This window comes from Condylura cristata, unplaced genomic scaffold (genome assembly GCF_000260355.1).
Source record: "Condylura cristata isolate star-nosed mole 26May11 unplaced genomic scaffold, ConCri1.0 scaffold00001, whole genome shotgun sequence".
Taxonomy (NCBI): Eukaryota; Metazoa; Chordata; class Mammalia; order Eulipotyphla; family Talpidae; genus Condylura; species Condylura cristata.
In genome coordinates this window covers 84,810,506-84,831,625 of record NW_004567102.1, presented here as the reverse complement: position 1 = coordinate 84,831,625, position 21,120 = coordinate 84,810,506, and the positions used below count along the sequence as shown (strand labels likewise).

At 41.2% G+C, this 21,120-nt stretch overlaps 1 protein-coding gene across 1 annotated transcript in view; it reads right to left on the bottom strand.

The window, feature by feature from the left end:
- Positions 1 to 20,737, bottom strand: part of LOC101636095 (DNA-directed RNA polymerase II subunit RPB1-like) — a gene marked incomplete at its 5' end in the record, with an annotated part of 28,581 nt that extends 7,844 nt beyond the window's left edge. The window contains 2 exon segments of the mRNA XM_012735144.1: positions 20,233 to 20,719; positions 20,721 to 20,737. Of these exon segments, the coding sequence (XP_012590598.1) occupies positions 20,233 to 20,719; positions 20,721 to 20,737 (504 nt within the window).
- Between the last annotated feature and the right edge of the window lie 383 nt (positions 20,738 to 21,120).

The window sequence follows — 21,120 nt, the reverse complement described above, 5'->3', positions numbered from 1 at the left end:
GAAGAAACTGAATGTCAGCTGGTGCCCGAAACTCCCTTGCTGGGCCTGCAGGTAGATCCTTGAGCAGCAGCCTGAGTGTGTTGTCAGCTCATTTCTCTTCCCTTCCTCTACCACCTAAGAGGTTATGAGGCTTAGCTGCGAATGACAGGGTGGTTCTCAAAAAGCAATTCATTCTATAAATCTATGGAATTTTTATTAGCGACGTCAGACCTCTGAGAGGCTTCCGTAAAGTCATGCTAATTTCCCAGGACTCGCAAATGTTAATTGAGACGCATTCCCCAGTCATCGTTGGAAAAATACCCACCATCTTAATTCTCTTTGTCCATTTCCTTCTCTTCTTATTCATTCTCCTCACATCAACACAACTCACATCTTCGGGATCTCAAAATTAGTCCTAAGTGGTGGCTGCTCATGGGTGTCACGCAGAGCTTTACAGGGGGAGAGCAAGACTTAGCCAGAGGAGTGATTGAAGCTGGCCAGAATAGGTTGTTCCATGGCATTAAGTCCTGCTCTGGTCACTGTTAAATCTGTCCTTTGCTTGTAGGAAAATTACCTGATGGTGCAAGAGGATTTTTGTGAGTACTAAAACAGCATAAACTGATGGAACTCTTAAATTAACCAGGTCGTTTTCTTATCACACTTTATAGTCAGACATAATTAAACTCACAGAAATGCCTAGAAGAGTTCACACGATAGAACCTTCTCAGGTCCTCAGGGGACAGGTTACAGAGGTACCATCTTTACTGTCAGTAGGGCTGTTAAGGCTGTTAACTCAGGAGGCAGCCAAGCAACGGAATGAGACTAGCTCGATGAAGTAGGCATTTCTTAAGGATGTCTTATGTGCTTGTTAGAAGCCTATATAAGAACCTCTGTCTTTTCTTCTAATTATTAGCGTCATCGGAAATATTTATTGAGGATTTATGAGGAATGACCGCAATTTACAAGAAATGTAGCACTGATTGTTATGTGCATTATACCCATAAAGAAAAAAAAATTATGGGTCTGAGGAAAAAGGTGCAAATTATGAGGAAATACAATGATGTTATAAAAAAGCAAGTGACCGTAACACTGTGCTGAATAGACTCTACCTTGTGGGAAGGCTGAATGGCCTGATACACCGGCTCCGGCTGGTGTGGGGAGTGGCCATCTTGGTGTTCATCTTCATATCTGAGCGTACCTTGCTGCTTCTCCTGGGTAACTCTGGAGTCACCTGTCTTTGCAGCCAGCCCATCTGTGGGCTTCTCTTCAAGAATGTCTTCTTAGAATCCACACCTTCTTCTTTCATCTGGCAGCTTCCCACCTTCACCTGGACGCTTGCAGTGCAGGACGGACTTGATTTGTGATCATGTAGTTGTGTCTGCTTATTTGTTTTGTATGTTTCCCTCACTTGAATTTGGGCTCTGGGCTCTGGGAGCTGTTTGCTTTGTTGCCAGTTTGCTCAGTACCTAGAAACTCTCTCAGATTGAGAATGCTGCTATCTACTACTGCCGCTGTTTCCACACGGGAATTCTTTCTTGGTACTTATTGGGAGATGTACATGTTTTTCTGAGCTATAAATTCTGAGAACTATCAGTCATAAAATCAGGAAAATAGGAGAAAATAGTATTCTTTTGCAGGAATTGATACAATGCAACATTGAGACTGTTACTGGTTGGAAGGAATCCTCTGATACCAAGTAGAAAGTGAGAGCAGAAAACACTAGCGTGGACCCAAATACAAAGGCCTAGATTTATGGGAACTGGGGCAGGGACAGATAGGAGAGAACGGGTCAAGTCTAATCAGTCAGCCTTGCCATTGCCGCTGCCAGGTTATGAGTGTGTGTTTGAAGCTCCTTCTTCGAATGGGAAATCCTTATTGAAAATAAAATAAAATATGAATGTGTTTTATGCAAATCCTATGAACGGTGCTCCAAGAAATAACATGCTTTGGAAGCAAAATAAACCCTTAAATTGGACATTTAGACACATGATTCTGTTAGTGCTTGCTAGGAGATCTAAATGTTCCATTTATTTGAATTCTATCCAATAATGTTTGCTGACATTTTCCAGTAGTTGGATATTCTCTCTGGGTTATAGTTCTTTGAAAATATTACTAAATTCATTATTTTATATTTATTATCATTTTTAACAATTCATAGAGATGAATAATGTTTATGAAGAATGTTGGAATATTAAAAATAAAAATTTCAAGATTTTGTAAGAATTCCCATTCCTAGATCATTTATTATGATGTTACTCAGCTACAGGCTGAGTAACAAACCACCCTCAAATCGCTCCAATTATGATCCATCACAGTTGTTTGGGTTGACTGAGCTCAGTCACAGCTCATGAGATTGGCTGGGGCTGTAGTCGTTTGGGGGATTTTGGGGCTGAAACTTCTGAGATGAATCACTTGTGAGGTTGGCAGTTGATGGCTGTCAGTGGGAGCTTAGGGGTGGCTCCAGGCCCTATTCCCACAGTTCTCTTGTAGATTCCCTCTTTGTGTGACTTGAGCTTCTGAGCAAGCATAGAAACTAGGTTTCAAGAGGTGATGTCTCAAGAGCAAACCTTCTGGGAAGGAAGGAGAAGCTGCAGATACCTTTAAAACCTTACTTGGAAGCCATAGAATGCCACTTATGCTATTTCATATTAGGTAAAGCAAACACAGAGCTATGCCACATTCAAGGTAAGGGGAAATAAACTCTGTCTCCTGATGTGAGGGAGGGCTTGTGAACAGGGAGGGGAAGAATTTTGAGTTCATTTTTGAAGACTTCCTCTCCCAGTCTGTTCTCTGATCAACATCAGAGGACATGCCACTATGTCAGTACTTCCCTTCCAAGGTCCCATCAGTCTTACCTCTCTGCTCTTCTGGAACAACCTAAATGTCTTCTTCACTCTCAGGCCATTGCACAGTGTGGAGGTCTCCAGTGTGCTCCTGCATAGGCATCCTTCATTCTCCCTCTCAGGTGACTCTCATTGTCCTCACATCATCTCAAGGCCCCTCCTTCTCAATGTCATCTCTCCATGTGGGTAGGTGCACTTCTTACATGGCAGCTCAGGGCCCCTGAGAGGACACACTGAACAGGAGTCTTATCAAGCCCCTGTGCTTGTCATGATAGTACATCTCCTGTTGGTCAAAGTCAACCACAAAATCAGAGCCCAGAATGGATAGGGAAAGACTCCACCAAAAGGTGGGAGGAGTGGCTCGGTGGAGACACCAAGTTAATAGTTGGCTGTGGGTGCTGGGTAATTGCAACAAAGAGTGAGGAAATACGTGGGTGTTTGTCACCAGGTCTTTCACAGCCAAGCCTGATTTTGGACCAATAGTATCTTTCCCTGAACAAAGTCTTTTTCATGTTCATTCCCATAAGATCATTATCTAACAGTCCCTGACTCAGTGTATGATCCTTGGACCAGCTCATGGAGATGCAGGTGCCCTTTTGATTGCAGACCCCTGTGGATCTACTCCTCCTCCTCCCCTGTGGAATCATTTATCTCCTTCCTCTACTCTGGAGACTTTCTTTTTCAGCTCCTTTTTTTTTTTAAATCCCTTCATTTTAGGTATCTGAAATGTCAGAAACTCTGTGACATTTCAGAGTTTCAGACTTCTGTAGCTTAATCACAACCTGCTCTATCACAACTATCCTACTCCTGACCTTTTACCTATACCAGGGCCATTAGCTCTAAAATCTTACATATGTATCTTATCATACACACACTCATTTTTTATTAAATGAACTTATTTTAATAATTTTTGGTCAAATTTATATTATTTAACTGACAGTCACAATTAAACTATAGCACAATTAAACTATACTAAATTGCATCTCTCTCACATACAAATATACACATACTTAAATCCAGAATTCCTTTCTCTACTTCCTGAAATAGATCTCTCCAGAAGAGTGAGCTAATGTTTCATTTCTGTCTTGAGCCTTGACCATGTTGAAGCTTCTTTGCTTTATTTAACTATTGGCTGGTCTCCCATAGTCCAAGATCAAGAGCCAATTTGAGGTATGTATTTGCTCACTGGGACATTAAATTCCAAGGGATGATGCAAACTGTTATCATCCATATCATTTTGGTTGCAAAAACATCTTAATCATAGAGGGATTTGCTGTTTGGACTCCCTTTGACATTTAGAAATATTTTTACAAGCTTAAATAACATCAACAAATTATGAACAAAGTTAGGCTGTTCAATGATTATACCCAAACACTTATGATGATATTAGGCAGGAAATGCAGATGAACATTAGTTTTCTTTTATCTCATCTAGTAAAATTCTTCTAAGATAAATTTTAAGCTTTGTTATCCTGGAAAACGTAACTGCTTATAAGAGATGAGGTCATGTTTTTCTGTTGCACTGAGACAACCTAATTATTAGAAATTCCAGACTTTCTAGGGGACTCTGACTCATGTTTTGAGACACTTTATCCAGCAAACCATAACATTCACATGACCATCTCTCGCTTGTGTATCCAGCACCATTTTCTGCTTGCAAACATGTGAAGATTTTTCTCAGAGTATAACTGTGCTAGTCCCTCCCTTATTTCTTTTACCTCCCACCCACATCAAGGCAGAAAGTGCACATTAATATTCTTTACTCCCTTAACTGGTGGGTGGCAGAATAAAGTCACTTTCTAGTCAAGGACTGAGAGTTATTTTTTTATCTTGACTTTGGTTCTACCTCATGTTAATCAAGTTAAGTCTCCCTCTCCCCAATAAAATCTCAGACCTGACATGCCTTGGAGTACCTCTGGACAAGACTTCAGCTTTATAAGTGGCCACACTCATTCATTTGTTTGTTCAAACATGTATTGAGTATCACTTACGTGTCTGGCACAGGAAACATATTGGTGGAAAAATGAGACAAAATCCCTGTCCTAATGCAGCTTTCTTCTAGGGTGAGAAGAAAAACCATCAATAATGATGGGTAGTGAGGGCAACAGGAACAGGGCACTAGGAATGGGATAGGAAGGAACAATATGCCTTTTATTTTTTTTGCGGACAAATAATTAACCAATGTAATTTTATACATTTAAAGTATACAATGTGATCATTGTATACATACACTTATGTCTATATAAATATATGTGGTGAGTAATTACCAAGATCAAGATGACTAATACTTTCAATCAACTCATAGTTAATTTGTTGTTATTATTATTATTATTTTATGTTCCAGATCTATACTTTGTGACTTTCAAATAAATTGCGTGTACTCAACCACTAACTGAAGTCACCATACATTAGATCCTCAGAAATTATTCTTAAGTAAAACATAAAACTTGTGTCCTTGACCAATATCTTCCATGGCTCCCTCCTCCCAACCCTTTGCAATTGCCATTTTTCTTTCCTTTTTCATAAATTTAGCTTTTTACCCCCTCAGATTCCACAAGTAAGTGATATCATACAGTATTTGTCCTTTCTGTCTGGCAAATCCACTTAGCATAATGTTTTCCAGTTTCATCCACATTGTTGCAAATGACAGGATCCCTTCCCTTTTCATGAGTGAATAATATTCCATTATATATATGCACCACAATTTATCTGCTCATCTATCGAAAGTCATTTAAGCTGTCTCCATAACTTGGCTATTTTGAATAATGGTTCAGTGCACAGGTGGAGATCCTCCATGGAACTGGGGTCTGGACTTCTGGGATTTGCTATAGAGACATGGGTGTCAGGGGGAGGGGCAGAGACGCAGCATAGGCCCTTGTATGAATGAGCACAGCAGTGACCTGGGCCTGGGGAGCAGGTTGTGATGGCTTATTCCGACTTTGCTTCCAGGAGTTAGTCCTGGGAGAGCAGCAGCAAGGCCATGGAGGGGGCCCATTAAAACCTCAGGTCAGGACCTGGTGGCAAGACAGAGCAGTGGCAGCTCCAGCCAAATAGGCAGCAAGGCTGGGTGATGCGCTCGTATCTGAAGCAGGACACAGAAGTGACTGGGGCTGGGGCAAGTTAGTTTCCCTGCAGTGACAGTCCAGTTCCTGTGCACGGGCTGCAGCAGTGGGCACTGGGGCAGCGCTATCAGCTGGCTGTGTTGGTGGAGATGTGGGGTCCTTGGTAGATCCACTCCTGTGGCCACATCTTAAATTTCTGCACCATCATGATGTAAGAATAATCCCTTAAGTATCTGGAAACGTAATGCCTCTTCCTAAGACTTCCTCCTTCTTGGTAACTGCTTCAGGGACCCCAGTATAATCCCTGCCTCAGGGTCCATTGGGCACCCTAATTTCTCACTGTTCATTCATGACTTCCCAGCTTCCCCTCTTTTGCCCAGGGCAGGGCCTTGCTCCATGACGCCAGGTCTTACAGACCTCTGCGGCCATCCCACTCTCTTGAAAACCCATCATCTGAAGTATTTTAAAACCAGTGGGATTTCAAAATGGCCCCTGCTTGGGTCCTGCAGATCTACTGACTCAGTCTCTGGAGGGGGAGGTGGGTGTCAGCATTTTTAAAAAGGTCCTGCCTAGTTCTCATGGGCCGAGGCAACTGCACCATGGGCCCAGCTGTGGGCCTTCTGCCTGCATCTGCGCTGCTGAGCTGTGTTGGAGGAAACCACAACTGAGCAGATGGGGCACTTTCGAATTCTTGAGCCCAGAGCTCAGGAGGGCGCTCAGGGGCCTCCATCTGGCTGCCAGCTCCCCAGCCCTCGGTGTGGTTATTCCCTCCCTCCCTCCCTCCTCTCCCGGAAGCACACTTGGTCGGTGACTTCACCTCATCCCTCATTGGAAAATGGGGCTTCCGGATAATCACACCTGAGGACCCAGGGCCTCCCAATCTCCCCCACCCCCCACCGCCCTGGTGTGGGGCATGGCCAAGTGGATCTCTACTCTGGCCTCTTCTGCTTTCTGGCCTCTTTCAGTCTCCCATGAGACGGTGACTGTGACAGGGGCATGGGGCTTATTTATCAATGTAAGTGATGCCCAGCAGGGCCAACGGCCCCCCTTGCAGAGGGTACACACCTAGTACTTGCTGCACGAATAAATAAGGCACGTCTTGACCATATCCGTTTCGTCTTGACCATATCTGTTCACGTCAAGATGCAGGTGCACTTTCAAATGTGGCTACAGAAGTGAGCGTGCACTCCAGCCCCTGATCTACAAAGGCCTGGACAGAAGCAAGTCAGCTGCCTCCTGCCCACAGACACTGCAGGTTCCCTGGCTGGGGCCCGGACCCTCAGCTCAACCAGGCATCCAAGCAGAGTGAGTGTGTGAGCCAAACACCAACTGCCCATTTGCACTCGGCTCGGCAGGGTCTCGTTCCTAGGACAGAAGAGTTTCATCTGTGGGGATGCTGGGTGCAGGCCAGTTGCAGAACTGGCTCGTGGCGCCTTGGCAGGGGCCGGGCAGAGATGGGGCTGCCCCAGGAGGGTGTCGCTGTGGCACGAGGCCAGCCTTCGCCGAGCTCGGAAGAGAATCGTTCCCACCTGTGCATGCGATACTCTCCTTTCAGAAACCTCTTATTAAAAGCACTTTGCTAAAAATAAAGTTTCTAAGATACTGAGTAACTTTAAGGAAAAAGTACCTCGCCAGACTCACTCTGTGCCTGTCACCGCATAATCACAGACATTTTGACAAAGGTACCACTTAAGCAAGAACCAGTAGAAAGAGAAACAAAGATATCTTTTTCTTCCATGTTCAATTGGTTAAGAAAAACAAATCCCAGGTTGACTCATGCCAAGATTATTTCCAAAGAGTGTTTTTCTTGTGTGATTTGGCCAGCTGGTCTGACCATCCCCCACAGGGGCTTGCTGTATAGTGAGTTGGAAACTTGAACAACTTACTTGGCTGAAGGAGCCACTTGTCAGAGTCAGAGCGGGGACACTGGAACAGACTGCTGTAGGGGAGCAGGTGTGTCCTCGGGCCCAGACGAGTGGGTGTCCTCTCGGGGCCCCTGTTTGTCTGGGGCCGATGGTGGTGATGATGGATCCTGGGACGGGTGGGGTCCCCAGGATTCAGGTCTGGATGTTCAGTGCCAAAGTGGAGAGTTCTGGGAATGCTGAAGTGGTTGGTCACCAGCGTTGGGGAATGGCTCTTTGCTCTCCGCGATAAGAATCCTGCTTTCTAACCTGCGCATCGACCTCTGGAGGCTGAAATTGTTTGCAGATTCTCTGCTTCAGAACAGGTCCCGTGACCTGATGTCCCTCACTCGTTTTAGAGTTCTTATCCTGACTTCTCTACAGATGTCCCAGGCCACAAAGCATCTCTCCTGACCTGGAAGTTCGCTGCAGGTTAGAGGGATTGGGACTATGGTGACCTGCCCTCCCCTTCGCCTCTGTCCAGCTAGGAGTTAGAAAACCGGGCATCCAGCGAGGTGACCATGGGGAAGTCTCCCTAAATCCTGGGTGAATTTCATCTCCACCTCTGGAAATGGAGCACTGCAAGGCCCACGTTTAAACTGCATCACCTGAGCTGTCTGGGGGCTCTGAGAGACTGTGAGAATGGAGAGTGAAGAGGATAAAAAAATTCTCCCATCAATATTTCCAAAATCTATATTGAAAAATTAGGTTGTCAAGTTCCTGTCTACTCATCTTTTCATACTTGCTTGCCATGTCCTGACACTGGGGAGAGTTGTCAAAATAAATAGGAGCCTCGCTGTTTGAAACATGCATTAATGATATTAGATGAGAAGGATTTCCAGACAGTTTTGAACCCTCGCTATGATGTGATTTATACTGAAGTGTCTGGAAAGTTGGCCTGAAGTTTGGCAAATGATCACAAATTGCCAGGAATTATTTAGCTCTTCATGCTTTGTTCAATTTTTATGAGTGTGTACCTTGCTTTCCCAGTTAAATGATGAGATTATTGGGGGCCAAGGAGCAATAACTATGTTTCCAGAAGACCTTCTCGGTGCCTAGGACAGAGTGGAGCACACGCTGAGTGTGTTGGTGCCTGGTGGGGGGATCTCACCATCTTTCTCCACATATTGACTTCACTGCAGGCTGGTGGGTGGTCCGTCTGCAGGCTGATGTTGGAGAATGAATCTAGTGTGGAAATAGCTCTAGGTTATGTGGAGAACATCCACTCATTCATTAGGCTGTAATTAACCCTACAGTTTCCCACTGTGGAGTTACATTGAATACAAAGAGACAGGATAAAAAGCTCTTTCATGTTGACACAAACTTGAATAGGCCAGGTATTAACCACTGATGTTGAACTATGTTTTGTCAAGATAATTCATGCCTCACTTTGAGGTGACTCTAACACTTGGATACTTCCTCTCCTACTCAGCTCATATACCCACCTGAGGGTAATAAGGTGCCACACTGAGATAAGTGATGGGGAAAAAAATCCCAACCAGTCCTCCTTTAATCTCATTTTTAAATTAAAAATGAAATATTTCTTGTGCCAGTTGGTTTTGGCAAAATCTTCCAATTTTTTCTAGTTCTATATTTCTTCTTATTCATTTTGTAGATGGAGAGGACTCTAATTATGGCTACTGAAACTTGAGATATTTGTGTATATCATACCATAGAAGCACACGGTGTAATTATTATCATCAATGAATTTTATTACCAGTGGATCTTAAAATAGTGGAATCACTGCCTTCCTTTAAAGCAGGCAAATTGTCTAATGCATCCTAGTGGGGGATACTGTGAATAATTTTAACTTACTATGCCAGGGATGGAAATAGATTTCATCTTGATTATCTGACCTGTTGGTAGTTACTGACTAGTGTAATGAGGTAGGATAATGAGGCCATGTCTAGACCAGAAGTCAGCAAACTTATTTTTGTAAAGACCGTGTAGTAAATGTTTTAGACCTCATGGTACATAGGGATCCGTGTTGTCACTCTTTAACTCAGCTGTTGTAACACTGTTCTAGGGCAACCCCAGGGGTAAATGGGGGTGTTGTGAGTCCTTACCCACACACTTAAGAACTCAGACAATCTCAAAAATAAAATCTGCAGAGAGTAAAAAAATTGTTTATTTACAGTGGAAATGAGACGTTGGAAGAGAGAAGGAGAGGGAGAGAGATTAATTGTTCAATATGTGCAATCAGCAACACCATCTGAGCAACATCAGGATTGAAAGCCCAAAAGCAAGAGTGAGAACATGCCTGTGCTCAGAAACAAGCCAGGCGTGGCTGCTAACTCCACCCTCAGTTCCCAGTGTTGCCCTCTTCAAGAAGGCAGAGTCATGGCATACTGGGAGCTGTAATCCTCAAGGCCTGAGATACTGTTGGCATGGAAACAGGGGCGAAGTCCAGTAAAGACATGGGGGGTTGGGGGAGGGGTGGAGTCCATAGGCCCCTATCCACTGTTGGATTTTAGTCATAAGTTCTGGAAATCCAAAATGTTTTATTTTCAACAGCAAAACGTGAGCTGACCTGAGTGCATTCAGCAGACAAATCGGGCTTGTTACCATCTTTCTTATTAGGCTGGATGTGACAAGTGATATTTCATAGAGTGATTTCCCCGGCCCTGCCAGGACTGTACATACTGTGAGGTATGTGCCAAATTACCTTTATGAAATTAAACATTTCTGCATTCCCAAGTCATCCAACATGGAGAATTTCTGCTGAGGGGTGGTGTCTTACAAACTCTCATTATTTTCTTTTCTGCCTTGTGGAAGGAAGACCATCTCCGATAAAAGCGTATCTGAATAACAACAATAAATTAGTCTACTCAAGCCATCTGACTTATGACTAGATATATAAAGATATAATGAGCTTAATCACTTGTGTTAATGAAGTTAAGTTTCTGATTTGAAACCTGTCAAGTCAGCAAAATCAACTTGGATCTTTTCCATGATGACCTTTTCCCCTACTTTTTTTTTTTTTTTAAAGATTTATTTATTTTTGCATACAGAACTGGGGTACAGGCCAGAGGCTCAGGGGCGGTGAGAGGCTTCACCATAGACAGAGCGGGGAACAGAACAGGCAGATTGACGAAGTACACTGCTGAGGGGAGCAGCGGGCGGGTCAGGAGAGGTCTGCCACGCCCTGTGGTCACCTCCGGGGCAGGCGGGAATCGAACTCATGCGGAAGCAGGTTTAGATTCTCAGTGCTGTGCTTTAACCCGCTGCGCCACCAGGGAGGGCCTCCCCTACTTTTTTATGCCAGGGATTGTAACCAAAAGCGCATCTTATTGGTCATTCATGGGTTTCTGCAAACGTGGGTTATTTCTGCAGGTGCAGCCAAGCGTGATGCTTTGTGGTGACTGTCACAGCATGCATGAGTCCTTGGGCTGGCTTAGAGCTCAGACCCATTCGAATCAGAAGTTGGAAGGACTGGACCCAACCTTTCCCTTTCATTAGCTGTATCATTTCTAGCTCATCTGTAAAATGGGGCTATTGATAGCAGGGTAGACTAGTGCTGTCTCCTTGTTTTTTATATACCTGTTTCCTTTTATTTATCTTGATGCCAGCATTTACTTTTATCTTTTTCTTTGGAACCATAATTTCCTTATAAATTATGAGGAATCATAAAACATGCTTTACTCCCTTTGTATTTTCAGTTTTGAGCATAGAAATCAATGTTCATTGACAGACTATGAATGCTCATAGGTGGAAGGATACCTAAAATGAAGGGGACCTCACAGACCATCGTTCTACATTTTTCTACTTTATCAATGAGGAAACTGAGGTCCAGAGGGTTTAAGACGCTCCCACATACGTGATGCTACTACCAAGCATGGCTTTGACTCTACATTTGTCTACAGCAGCTCTATGAATCAGCTCCATCATTCATAATTTCATAAATGAGACAATTGAGCTTTAGAAAGGCTAAATAACTCAATAAGAAGCAGTGCTGATTTGAGCCAGGGTCATTTTCCAAGGTGTACATTTTTTCCATCATTTAATGGGATCATGCCTGCCTCTAATGATTGATGGGTGCCCCTGGGTCCTTCTAGGATATGTAGTTCATGTTTATATATATATATCCATTGGAGGATATCGCGCACATCTGTTTTACACATACGTATACACACAGACACACACACATATGTCTCCCCAGAAGTTGCATTGCTGAGTCATGCGTTAATTTTTTTAGGAATCACCACACTGTTTTCCATAATGAATATATCAATTTATATTCCCACCGGAAACATGCAGGGATTCCCTTTCTCCACATCCTTGTCATTTGTTATCTTTTATTTATTTATTTTTAGAATGGCCATTCTAGCATGTGGGAGGTGGTAGCTCACTGGAGTTTTAATTTGCATTTCCCTTGTGATTAGTGATGTTGAGCATCTTTTCATATACCTTGTGGCCTTTAATGTGTTTTACTTGGAAAAAGAAGGCCCTTAGTCTATTAAAAAAATATTTCAACTTTTTATTTTGAAGAGATTTTCAGGTTACAGGAAGTTGACATAATAATTTAGAAATACTTTCATCCAGATTAACAAACTTTTAACATTTGTCACTTTAAAATAATTTTTCTATATGTAACTATTTTTAATAAGTTGTAATTCTGTTGGACTTTAGTGCTTTCTCACTAAATTAGGGATATTCCTTTTGTTACCTCCAGTTATCAAATTCAGGGCATATAACATTATTTTTTTTAAAGATTTCTTTATGCATACAGAACTGGGGTATAGGCCAGAGGTGCAAGAGTGATGAGATGACTCACCAGAGACAGAGCAGGGAGCAGAACAGACAGGTCTACAAAATACATTGCTGAGGGGAGCAGCGGGTGGGTCAGGAGAGGTCTGCTGTGCCATGTGGGTCACCTCCCAGGCCAGGCACTGAATTCACTCTAAAATGGCTATGGTGAGCCTCAAAATGCTGTACCTCAACCCATGGTGCCACCAGGGAGGGCCCCATATAACATTATTAACATTAAACACACACATTCAAATATAGATCGTAATCTTATATCGAGAGGGTAGGAACCTCAGATTTACTTGTCCGAAATTGAGCTCCAAATTTTGTCCATGTAGAAGCTGCTTTTTCCATAGCGTAGTAGATAACTTCAGTTTGCAAGTTGTTCTGTCAGAAACTTTTGAGTTACTGTTGACTTCTTCTCTTGCAATTCTCATTTGATACATAAACAAAGTTTGCTGCACTTCCAAAGTATATCCAGATGCTTTCAATTTCTCACCCTTTGCTCTCCATTCCTACCATCCTGGTTCAAACCATGACTCCACTTACCTACTGATTGTAACAGTTCCCTAATCTGTTTTCCTTGCTCCTGCTTTTACTTCAACTTCTCCTTGCCCTCCACCGCAATCTTTATCACAGCAATCTCAGAGATCCTAACATCCACCAGCTCGTATTCCTTCCCTGCCAATGGTGTCTCCTACTTTTCTCCCTTTCGCTCAGTGCTTCCCAGACATTCCGATCACCTTGCAGTTTCCAGAAGGAGCATACTCCTGCCTGGTACCTTTGCACTTGCTGCTTTGTTGACTTTCAATTAAGCTATTTGCTATGTTGCTATTGAGTTATAAGAGTATCTTTCATATTTTGGATATTAAACTCCTTATCTGATAAATTGTATTTTTTTTCCCATTATGTAGGTCATTTTGTAGTTCTTTTGCTGTACAGAAGTTTTTTGAATTGAGTAATACCACTTGTTTATTTTTGTTTTTGTGTTGATATCAGATTGCAAAAATGATTGCCAGTACTAGTGTTAATGAGTTCTAGGAGTTTTTTATTTATTATAGTATCACTTAACTTTCAGGTGTGCATCATTGAAAATCAACATGTGTATCTACAACATTAAGTTTACAACTAATAGTCCGTGGTTTCAGGTCTCACTTTTAAGTCTTTAATCCATTTTGAGTTGATTTTTGCTTATGATGTAGACAAGGGTCCAATTTCATTCTTTTACATGTGGTTAGTCAGTTTTCTTGATATGATTTATTATTATTGTGTCCTTTCCACATGATGCATTCTTGGCCTTTTAAAAATAATTGTACACTGTATATGTATGAGTTTATGTCTAGGCTCTCTGTTCCATTGATCTAGTTCCATTGATCAGTATGTCTGTTTATGTTAAGGCCATATGCTTGGTTAGTACAGCTTTGTAATACAGTATAAATCAGAAAGTATCATCACTCTAGTCTTCACTCTTCCTGATTACGTTTTTTTTAAAAGCTATTTTGGATCCTTTGTGATGCTATATCAATTTTAGTACTGTTTTACTATTTTTGTGCAAATGCCATGGGAATTTTGTCATGGCTACTATAGACTATCTAGGTCACTTGGTTTGCCATAGCTGACTAACCAGCCTCCTCACTTCCCCTTTCTGAGCTTTCTCTGCACAGTACCAGAATGATTCTGTTGATATAGAAGCAGATCCATTTCCTTGCATTCTCTCGCCCTTCTATGACTTATGACCGCACAACTGAGTCTTTCTGGTAGCCGATCAAGCCCTCTGCAGTCTGGCTGCCATAATTGCTCTCATATAATCTCTTACTGGTTCTTCCCTAGCTCATTCCTTTCCAGCCAGTGTGGCCTTCTTGTTCTACCTTAAAAAATCCAAGCACGAATTCTCTGGGTCCTTTGCATTTGCTCTTCACTGGGCCTGCAATAGTCTTTCCCAGATATCTCTGCAAGTTTTTCTTCTTTCTTTTCTTCAGTGAGGTTTTCCCTGCATATCTCATTGAAAATCAGAATCCCTCCTATTCTTTATGTGCTTAGCACATAGTACACACTCAAATATTTGTTAACTATTTTATTTGGTGAAATGCAATTAGGAGCCCAGGAATACTTTCTCCTTAAATATATGGGATTTGTTATTTTCCATTTGATGAGGATCCAATTTCTTTTTTTTTAAGATTTATTAATTTATGCATACAGAACTGGGGTATAGGCCAGAGGTTCAGGGGTGGTGAGAAGATTCACCAGAGACAGAGTGAGGAGCAAAACAGGCAGATTGATGAAGTACACTGCTGAGGGGAGCAGCGGGCGGGCCAGGAGAGGTCTGCTGTGCCATGTGGGTCATCTCTGGAATGGGGGATCGCACTTGCACTGAAGTGGCTGTGGCTCACTTGCAGTGATCACTTTAATCTGCTGCACCACCAGGGAGGACCCAAGGATAAATGTGCTTATCCATAATGTTTGTTGTCAAACACGCAAATATAGAAAGAGTCTATTTTGGAATTAATTTAAAAATATATTATTTAAAATAGTAACAGGGGGCTTCCTTGGTGGCACAAGAGTTAAAGACACAGAGATATCAAGCTATCTCCAGCCACTGTGACATATGTGTTCCATAGGGAGGACACCCACAGAGCGCAGCTGACCTCTCCTGTCTCCCCGCTGCTCCTCAGTAGTGGATGTTAGTAGATCTGCTCCCCAGTGTGCTCCCCACTCTGTCTCCCACTCTGGTGAAGCCTCTCACTACTCACATCTCTGGCCTATATGCTAGTTCTCGTATACACAAATAAATAAATCTTAAAAAAGTAATTATAGGATTGGAACTAAATTGGCTATCCAAATACAAGGAGCTGATAAAATCAGGGATATCTGATGAATGAAAAAATAATGCAGTTGAATAAAGTTAATAGTAGCATAGAATTCAAATGACATGGAATTTTCATCTCATGCTAAGCAAACATTTAAAAAGCATGTTATAAAATAATTTCATTTTTCTCTATATAGTTCAGTAAAGTTTAAAATAATTTCCATGTACTGTTAAACTATTTTGTGTCTAATGGAATTATAAAATCTTTAAACTTTAAGATTAATATCTTACATGCATAAAAAATAGGATAAGGAAAGAAACTATATATGTGCACTTTTCAAGATGGTAAAAGACAAAATTTTGATAGAGTTACATATATGTGCATTTTAATTATCACACTAAATAATAAAATGCTTAACACAGCATGCTAGCATTAAATTTTAATTTGTGGTGACAAATATTTTGAGGGCTGTGGTAGCTTAGTTTGAATAAGAGCAATGAACTATGCAGTGGTCTTTACCAAGGCAACAGTCATTAATGTTGAGCCTCTAATCAATTCTGATATTTTAATTATCACTACAAGTGCTAAAAATCTAAATTTGCAAAGATCTACTGTAGTAAAAATATTTTAAAATGGTAAGTTTTATGTCTTGTTCTATAAGATGAAAATAGGCACTCTTAAGGAATAGAATAGTTCTTTAGACCATTTTTTAGATCTTTGATGACTTTCTGTTGTTAATTAAAAAAACTATATTACCATTTACATATAGTAAAATGCACAGATCTTAAGGTACAGTTCGGTGAGTTTTAACTAGGTATCCTCTCCTAAACCATTTTCCAACTTCCATCACTAACCTCATTTTTTCCCTGCTTTTGGACTTCATATCTATTGTTGTGTATTCTGTACTTTTTCCTATCTGATGTCTTTTGGTTAGCTTACTTTTCTGAGCTCCTTCCATGTTATTATGCATATCAGTTATTTGTTTGATTTTTATTATCAAGCAGTAATTTCTTCATAAACAAATTATTTATGCATACTTCTACTGGCCTTTCTGATTATTTCCAGTTCTTTACCATTATGAATAAAGCTGCTGTTAGCATTCTTGTGTAAATATTTTGTTTGTGGAAATACATTTTAATTTCATTTGGGTTAATTATCTAGGGGTGAATTTATTCTTCCTATTGTTGTTCAGTCTTGTTAAGTGTTAATCAATTTTACTATCATTTGTAAGAAATAAACAAATTTTGACTACATTAATTTTCTTCATTATTTATTTTCCAACTTTTTTCTGCTCTGATCATTACTTATTTTCCCCTACTTATTTTGGGTTTTAATTGGTCATCACTTTCTAATTACTAGGTGAAAGCTAGATTATTTTTAAGCCTTTGTTCTTTTATCACAGAAGCACGTAAAGCTGTTATTTCCCTCTAAACACTGCTTTAACTGTATTTCACATATTTTGATATGTTAGATTCACATTATTGATCAATTTCAAATATTTATTTTTTTGTGATTTTTTTTTGACTCATGGGTTGTTTGGAAGTATTTCCAAATATTTTGGAAGTTTCTGGATTTCAAAAATTCATTTCAGGTTAATTGCACTGTGGTCAAAGAACATATCTTCTATGATTTCAATCCCTTGATAATTATTGATAAATATCTTCCCCATTCATTTTTTTGTTACTCCCACCCCTCCTTGCTTTCTTGGTTAAAGTTAGTCTAATATTTTTCATCTCCTATTTTATCTTTCCTATTTGATTTATGTCTATATATCACTGTATTAATTTTCTATTGCTGCCATAACAAATGATTATAAAACCAGGGTCTTGAAACTGTGTAAATTTATGATTTCATAGTTCTAGAAGTCATATGTCAAAAATAAATCTCATAAGGTCAAAATTTAAGTATCAATGGGATAGCTGCATTTTTATCTAGGGCTTAGAGTAGAGGCAGATCTATTTACTTGCCTTTTCCAGCTTTTGAGGTTGATTCATTCTTTGGCTTGTTGCACATCCTTCCACATCCCAAACCAGAAATAGTACTTTCTGACTTCTGCTTCCCATTTTCCTTCAGACCCTAGGTCATTGATTAGAAACTTGTAATTACATCTTCTCCATCTTCATGAATTATGTTGCTCTTCTCACTGCAAGATCTGTTGCACCTTCAAAGTTCCCCTTTTACATATAAGGCAACATATTCACAAATTCTAGGGATTAAGTCCTGGTGATCTTTCTTTGGGGAGGGTGGTATTTCATTTTACCTATCATAATAGCTTTATTAGTATTTTTTGTTGGGATTATAATACAGGTCTAATTTATCACAGTCTGGCTTAAATGAATACTTAACCACCTTAATGATGAGTCTAATAGGAACTATACAACTATATCCCTCTTTCATAGCCTCCCATCCTCTGTGTTATTATTGTACATTTTACTTCTATGTTTGCTGTGAACTCTCAGAAACAGTCATCATTTTTTTTTAAGCCATCATTTTTTCTTTAAAATTTTTGAGAGTTAATTCAGAGTGGGGGGTCTCCTTAAAGTGTGAAATTTCTTAGGTCTTCAGGGTATGCTCAGGGGCTTTGCTGTGGGATGGTCACTTTGCTTGGTCAATGCTCTGTCTCCTACATGATGCAAACTCTGGATTCACAGATGTACCTTCTAGTGATTCCTTTATGTGAGACTTCTTAGAGCATAGCTTTTATCCAGAGACTCCTGATGATCCCAGGGCTTGTAAGATTTCTGGGGCTCCCTCACTGTCCAGTTTCTCCTTATCTGCATCTTCTTGCTACCTCAATAGTTACTACCACTGATGCTTGTGCCTTTTTCTCAGCAAGAATACTCGCTGATTTGGCTGAACTCACTTCCACCGGCTGCACTTTGTGAAAAGTGGAATCAGGTGCAGTTTATCTCACACACTTCTTTCTCTCTTGCACATGCCCTTGTGATTTGTGTTGCCAATGGCTGAAAATAGTTGCTGCGCATGCTTTGTGAAGTTTGGCAGCTGTTGACATTTGTCCACTGGGGTAGAGAATTGATTACTTTATCATGCCTAAGACTGGAAGGCTTAGTGATTATAAAGACCACATACAGTTTAAACACAGGAATATTTAAATAGCATGTAAATAAATGGAATCTTTTCCAATGATATTATGTGAATTAAAAACGTGTGGCATAATGTATTCATTATATTCTATTTAAGGTAAAATGATTAAATAGACATGCTAAAATGATAGTAATTTTTCTTAATGATGGAAAACACAGAAAAAAGCAATATGATTAAGTAGCATATCAACATTTATTATGTATTTTCTCATTTTTAACATATTTGGTATTCTATAAATAAATCTATTTCATATACAGAAGAGCCATTACTTTAAAAAAATGATTTATTTGACCAGTGTAACTGTAAATACTTTATGATGTATCTGTGACTTATTAGTCTAACACATTTTATTTTTCAGTGTTGGAATTCACAATAATTATGTCACATTATTGAGAGAAGACAGTTCTTTGATTATTCATTACAGTTATTCACAAACACCTAGCCAGATTATTTAAAGATATTGAGTTACTTTGTGGGAGTAGGTTAATCTCAGAAGAAGTGAGTATTTTTCCTTTAGGACATTTTTTAAAATATCACTATCATGTGAACTTAAGTTGTAAGCTGGTCACAATTAACTTCCAAGTGATCGTTTGACTCAGAATTTAATATAAAACAAGTCTGCTTTCATTGAGCTGTGTTAGTCCTCAGCAGAAGACACTGAGGAAAGTAGAGTTCCTAGATAAACAGCAAATTTGAAAGGTGACCTTAAAAACAGCAAGGCAGCTATCTGCTAACTGACCCACTCAGTGGGATTTCTGCAGGAGCTCTAAGTCTTTTCTCTCAAGTTGATCCCCTTTACCACTTGGATTCAGCAGGCCGTGTGCAAGGGTCATCTCGCTTTCCCCAAACACCACCCTCCCTAGAAGGTATAGGTGGTTCTCACCTTTGGGGGATGAATGTGCTGGGAACACTGCTAAGTGGCACAGCCACAGGCTAGGTCTCTCTTACCCATCTGGGCTGCAAGTTCATTTCTCTGTGTAGGGGAGCAGCATTCCATCTCTGGCCTGGCCCCAGTGATTTGTAGTGTGTGTAGTATTAATTGCTCACTATTCTGGGAACTTCACATATCAACTTGACTGCGCCATAGAGTGTGATCATTCACTACAAATGCATTTGAAATATTTCCTTGCTGCATGACTGCTGAAATGAACAGATAGGCTTTTTTTTTTTTAATCATAAAATGAATTATATCCTAGACCCTTAGGCTTGAGAGGGGTTCTGTTGCCTCACTTCTATAAAGAACAAGGCTCATCTTGTGTAAGTTTATATTGCAAGTGCCGATGTGAATGTAGGAAGCATCGTTGCTTGGAGTCTTCCGGGGTGGAACTGGTCTAGTGAATGCACATGGTGGCTAAACAGATTCTCCAACTCTCCCCTAGGACAGCGCAGGACAGTAAGCACGACTGGGGGCCCCTGGGCCTTCAGCTCTTCCACATCTTCCTAAACAATTGGAAAATATGGAGGGGTGATTTCCCTCAAACTCCTGCTTCCCCAGAAATGAAGAGAGGCAAACATTTCTTCTTTCTTGTCTGTTTCAGGTTTCTTCTCTCCCATTTCTTCCCATCCCACCCCCCTTCCTTTTTCCCTCTGACTTTAGTGAATCCTGAATTTGTCCTATTCCATAGAACAGAATGTACCAGACTGTTTGATTATAGGGTTAATCTAAGACTCTTAGTAAAAATATGGATCAAATGGTCTCACTCATAATTTGAAAACAAAGTTTCCATAAACAGAATCCAATTTTCTAAGCTGTGCTGTTATCAAACTTGGGGAACACTGCATGGACTTACCTGCAGGGCCAAATGGAAGGTCTGCTGGATTTCCTCTCTCTCCAGGCCCAGAGGCAAGATGGATGGTGAGGTGAATGGTGAGATGAATGTGAAGTGGATGTGAGGTGGATGGTGAGGTGAATGTGAGGTGGAATGTGAGGTAGATGGTGAGGTGGATGGTGAGGTGGATGGTGAAGTGGATGGTGAGGTGGATGGTGAGGTGGATGGTGAGGTGAAAGTGAGGTGGTTAGTGAGGTGTATGTGAGGTGGATGTGAGGTGGATGTGGGATGGATGGTGAGATGGATGGTGAGGTGGATGGTGAGGTGGATGTGAGGTGGATGGTGAGGTTGATGGTGAAGTGGATGGTGAGGTGGATGGTGAGGTGGATGGTGAGGTGAAAGTGAGGTGGTTAGTGAGGTGTATGTGAGGTGTATGTGAGGTGGATGTGGGATGGATGGTGAGATGGATGGTGAGGTGGATGGTGAAGTGGATGGTGAGGTGGATGTGAGGTGGATGTGAGGTAGATGGTGAGGTGGATGGTGAAGTGGATGGTGAGGTGGATGTGAAGTGGATGTGAGGTGGATGGTGAGGTGGATGGTGAGGTGGATGGTGAGGTGGATGGTGAGGTGAATGTGAAGTGGATGGTGGGGTGGATGTGAGGTGGATGTGAGGTGGATGGTGGGGTGGATGTGAGGTGGTTAGTGAGGTGTATGTGAGGTGGATGTGGGATGGATGGTGAGATGGATGGTGAGGTGGATGTGAAGTGGATGGTGAGGTGGATGGTGAGGTGGATGTGAGGTGGATGGTGGGGTGGATGTGAGGTGGATGTGAGGTGGATGGTGAGGTGGAGGTGAGGTGGATGTGAGGTGGATGTGAGGTAGATGGTGAGGTGGATGGTGAGGTGGATG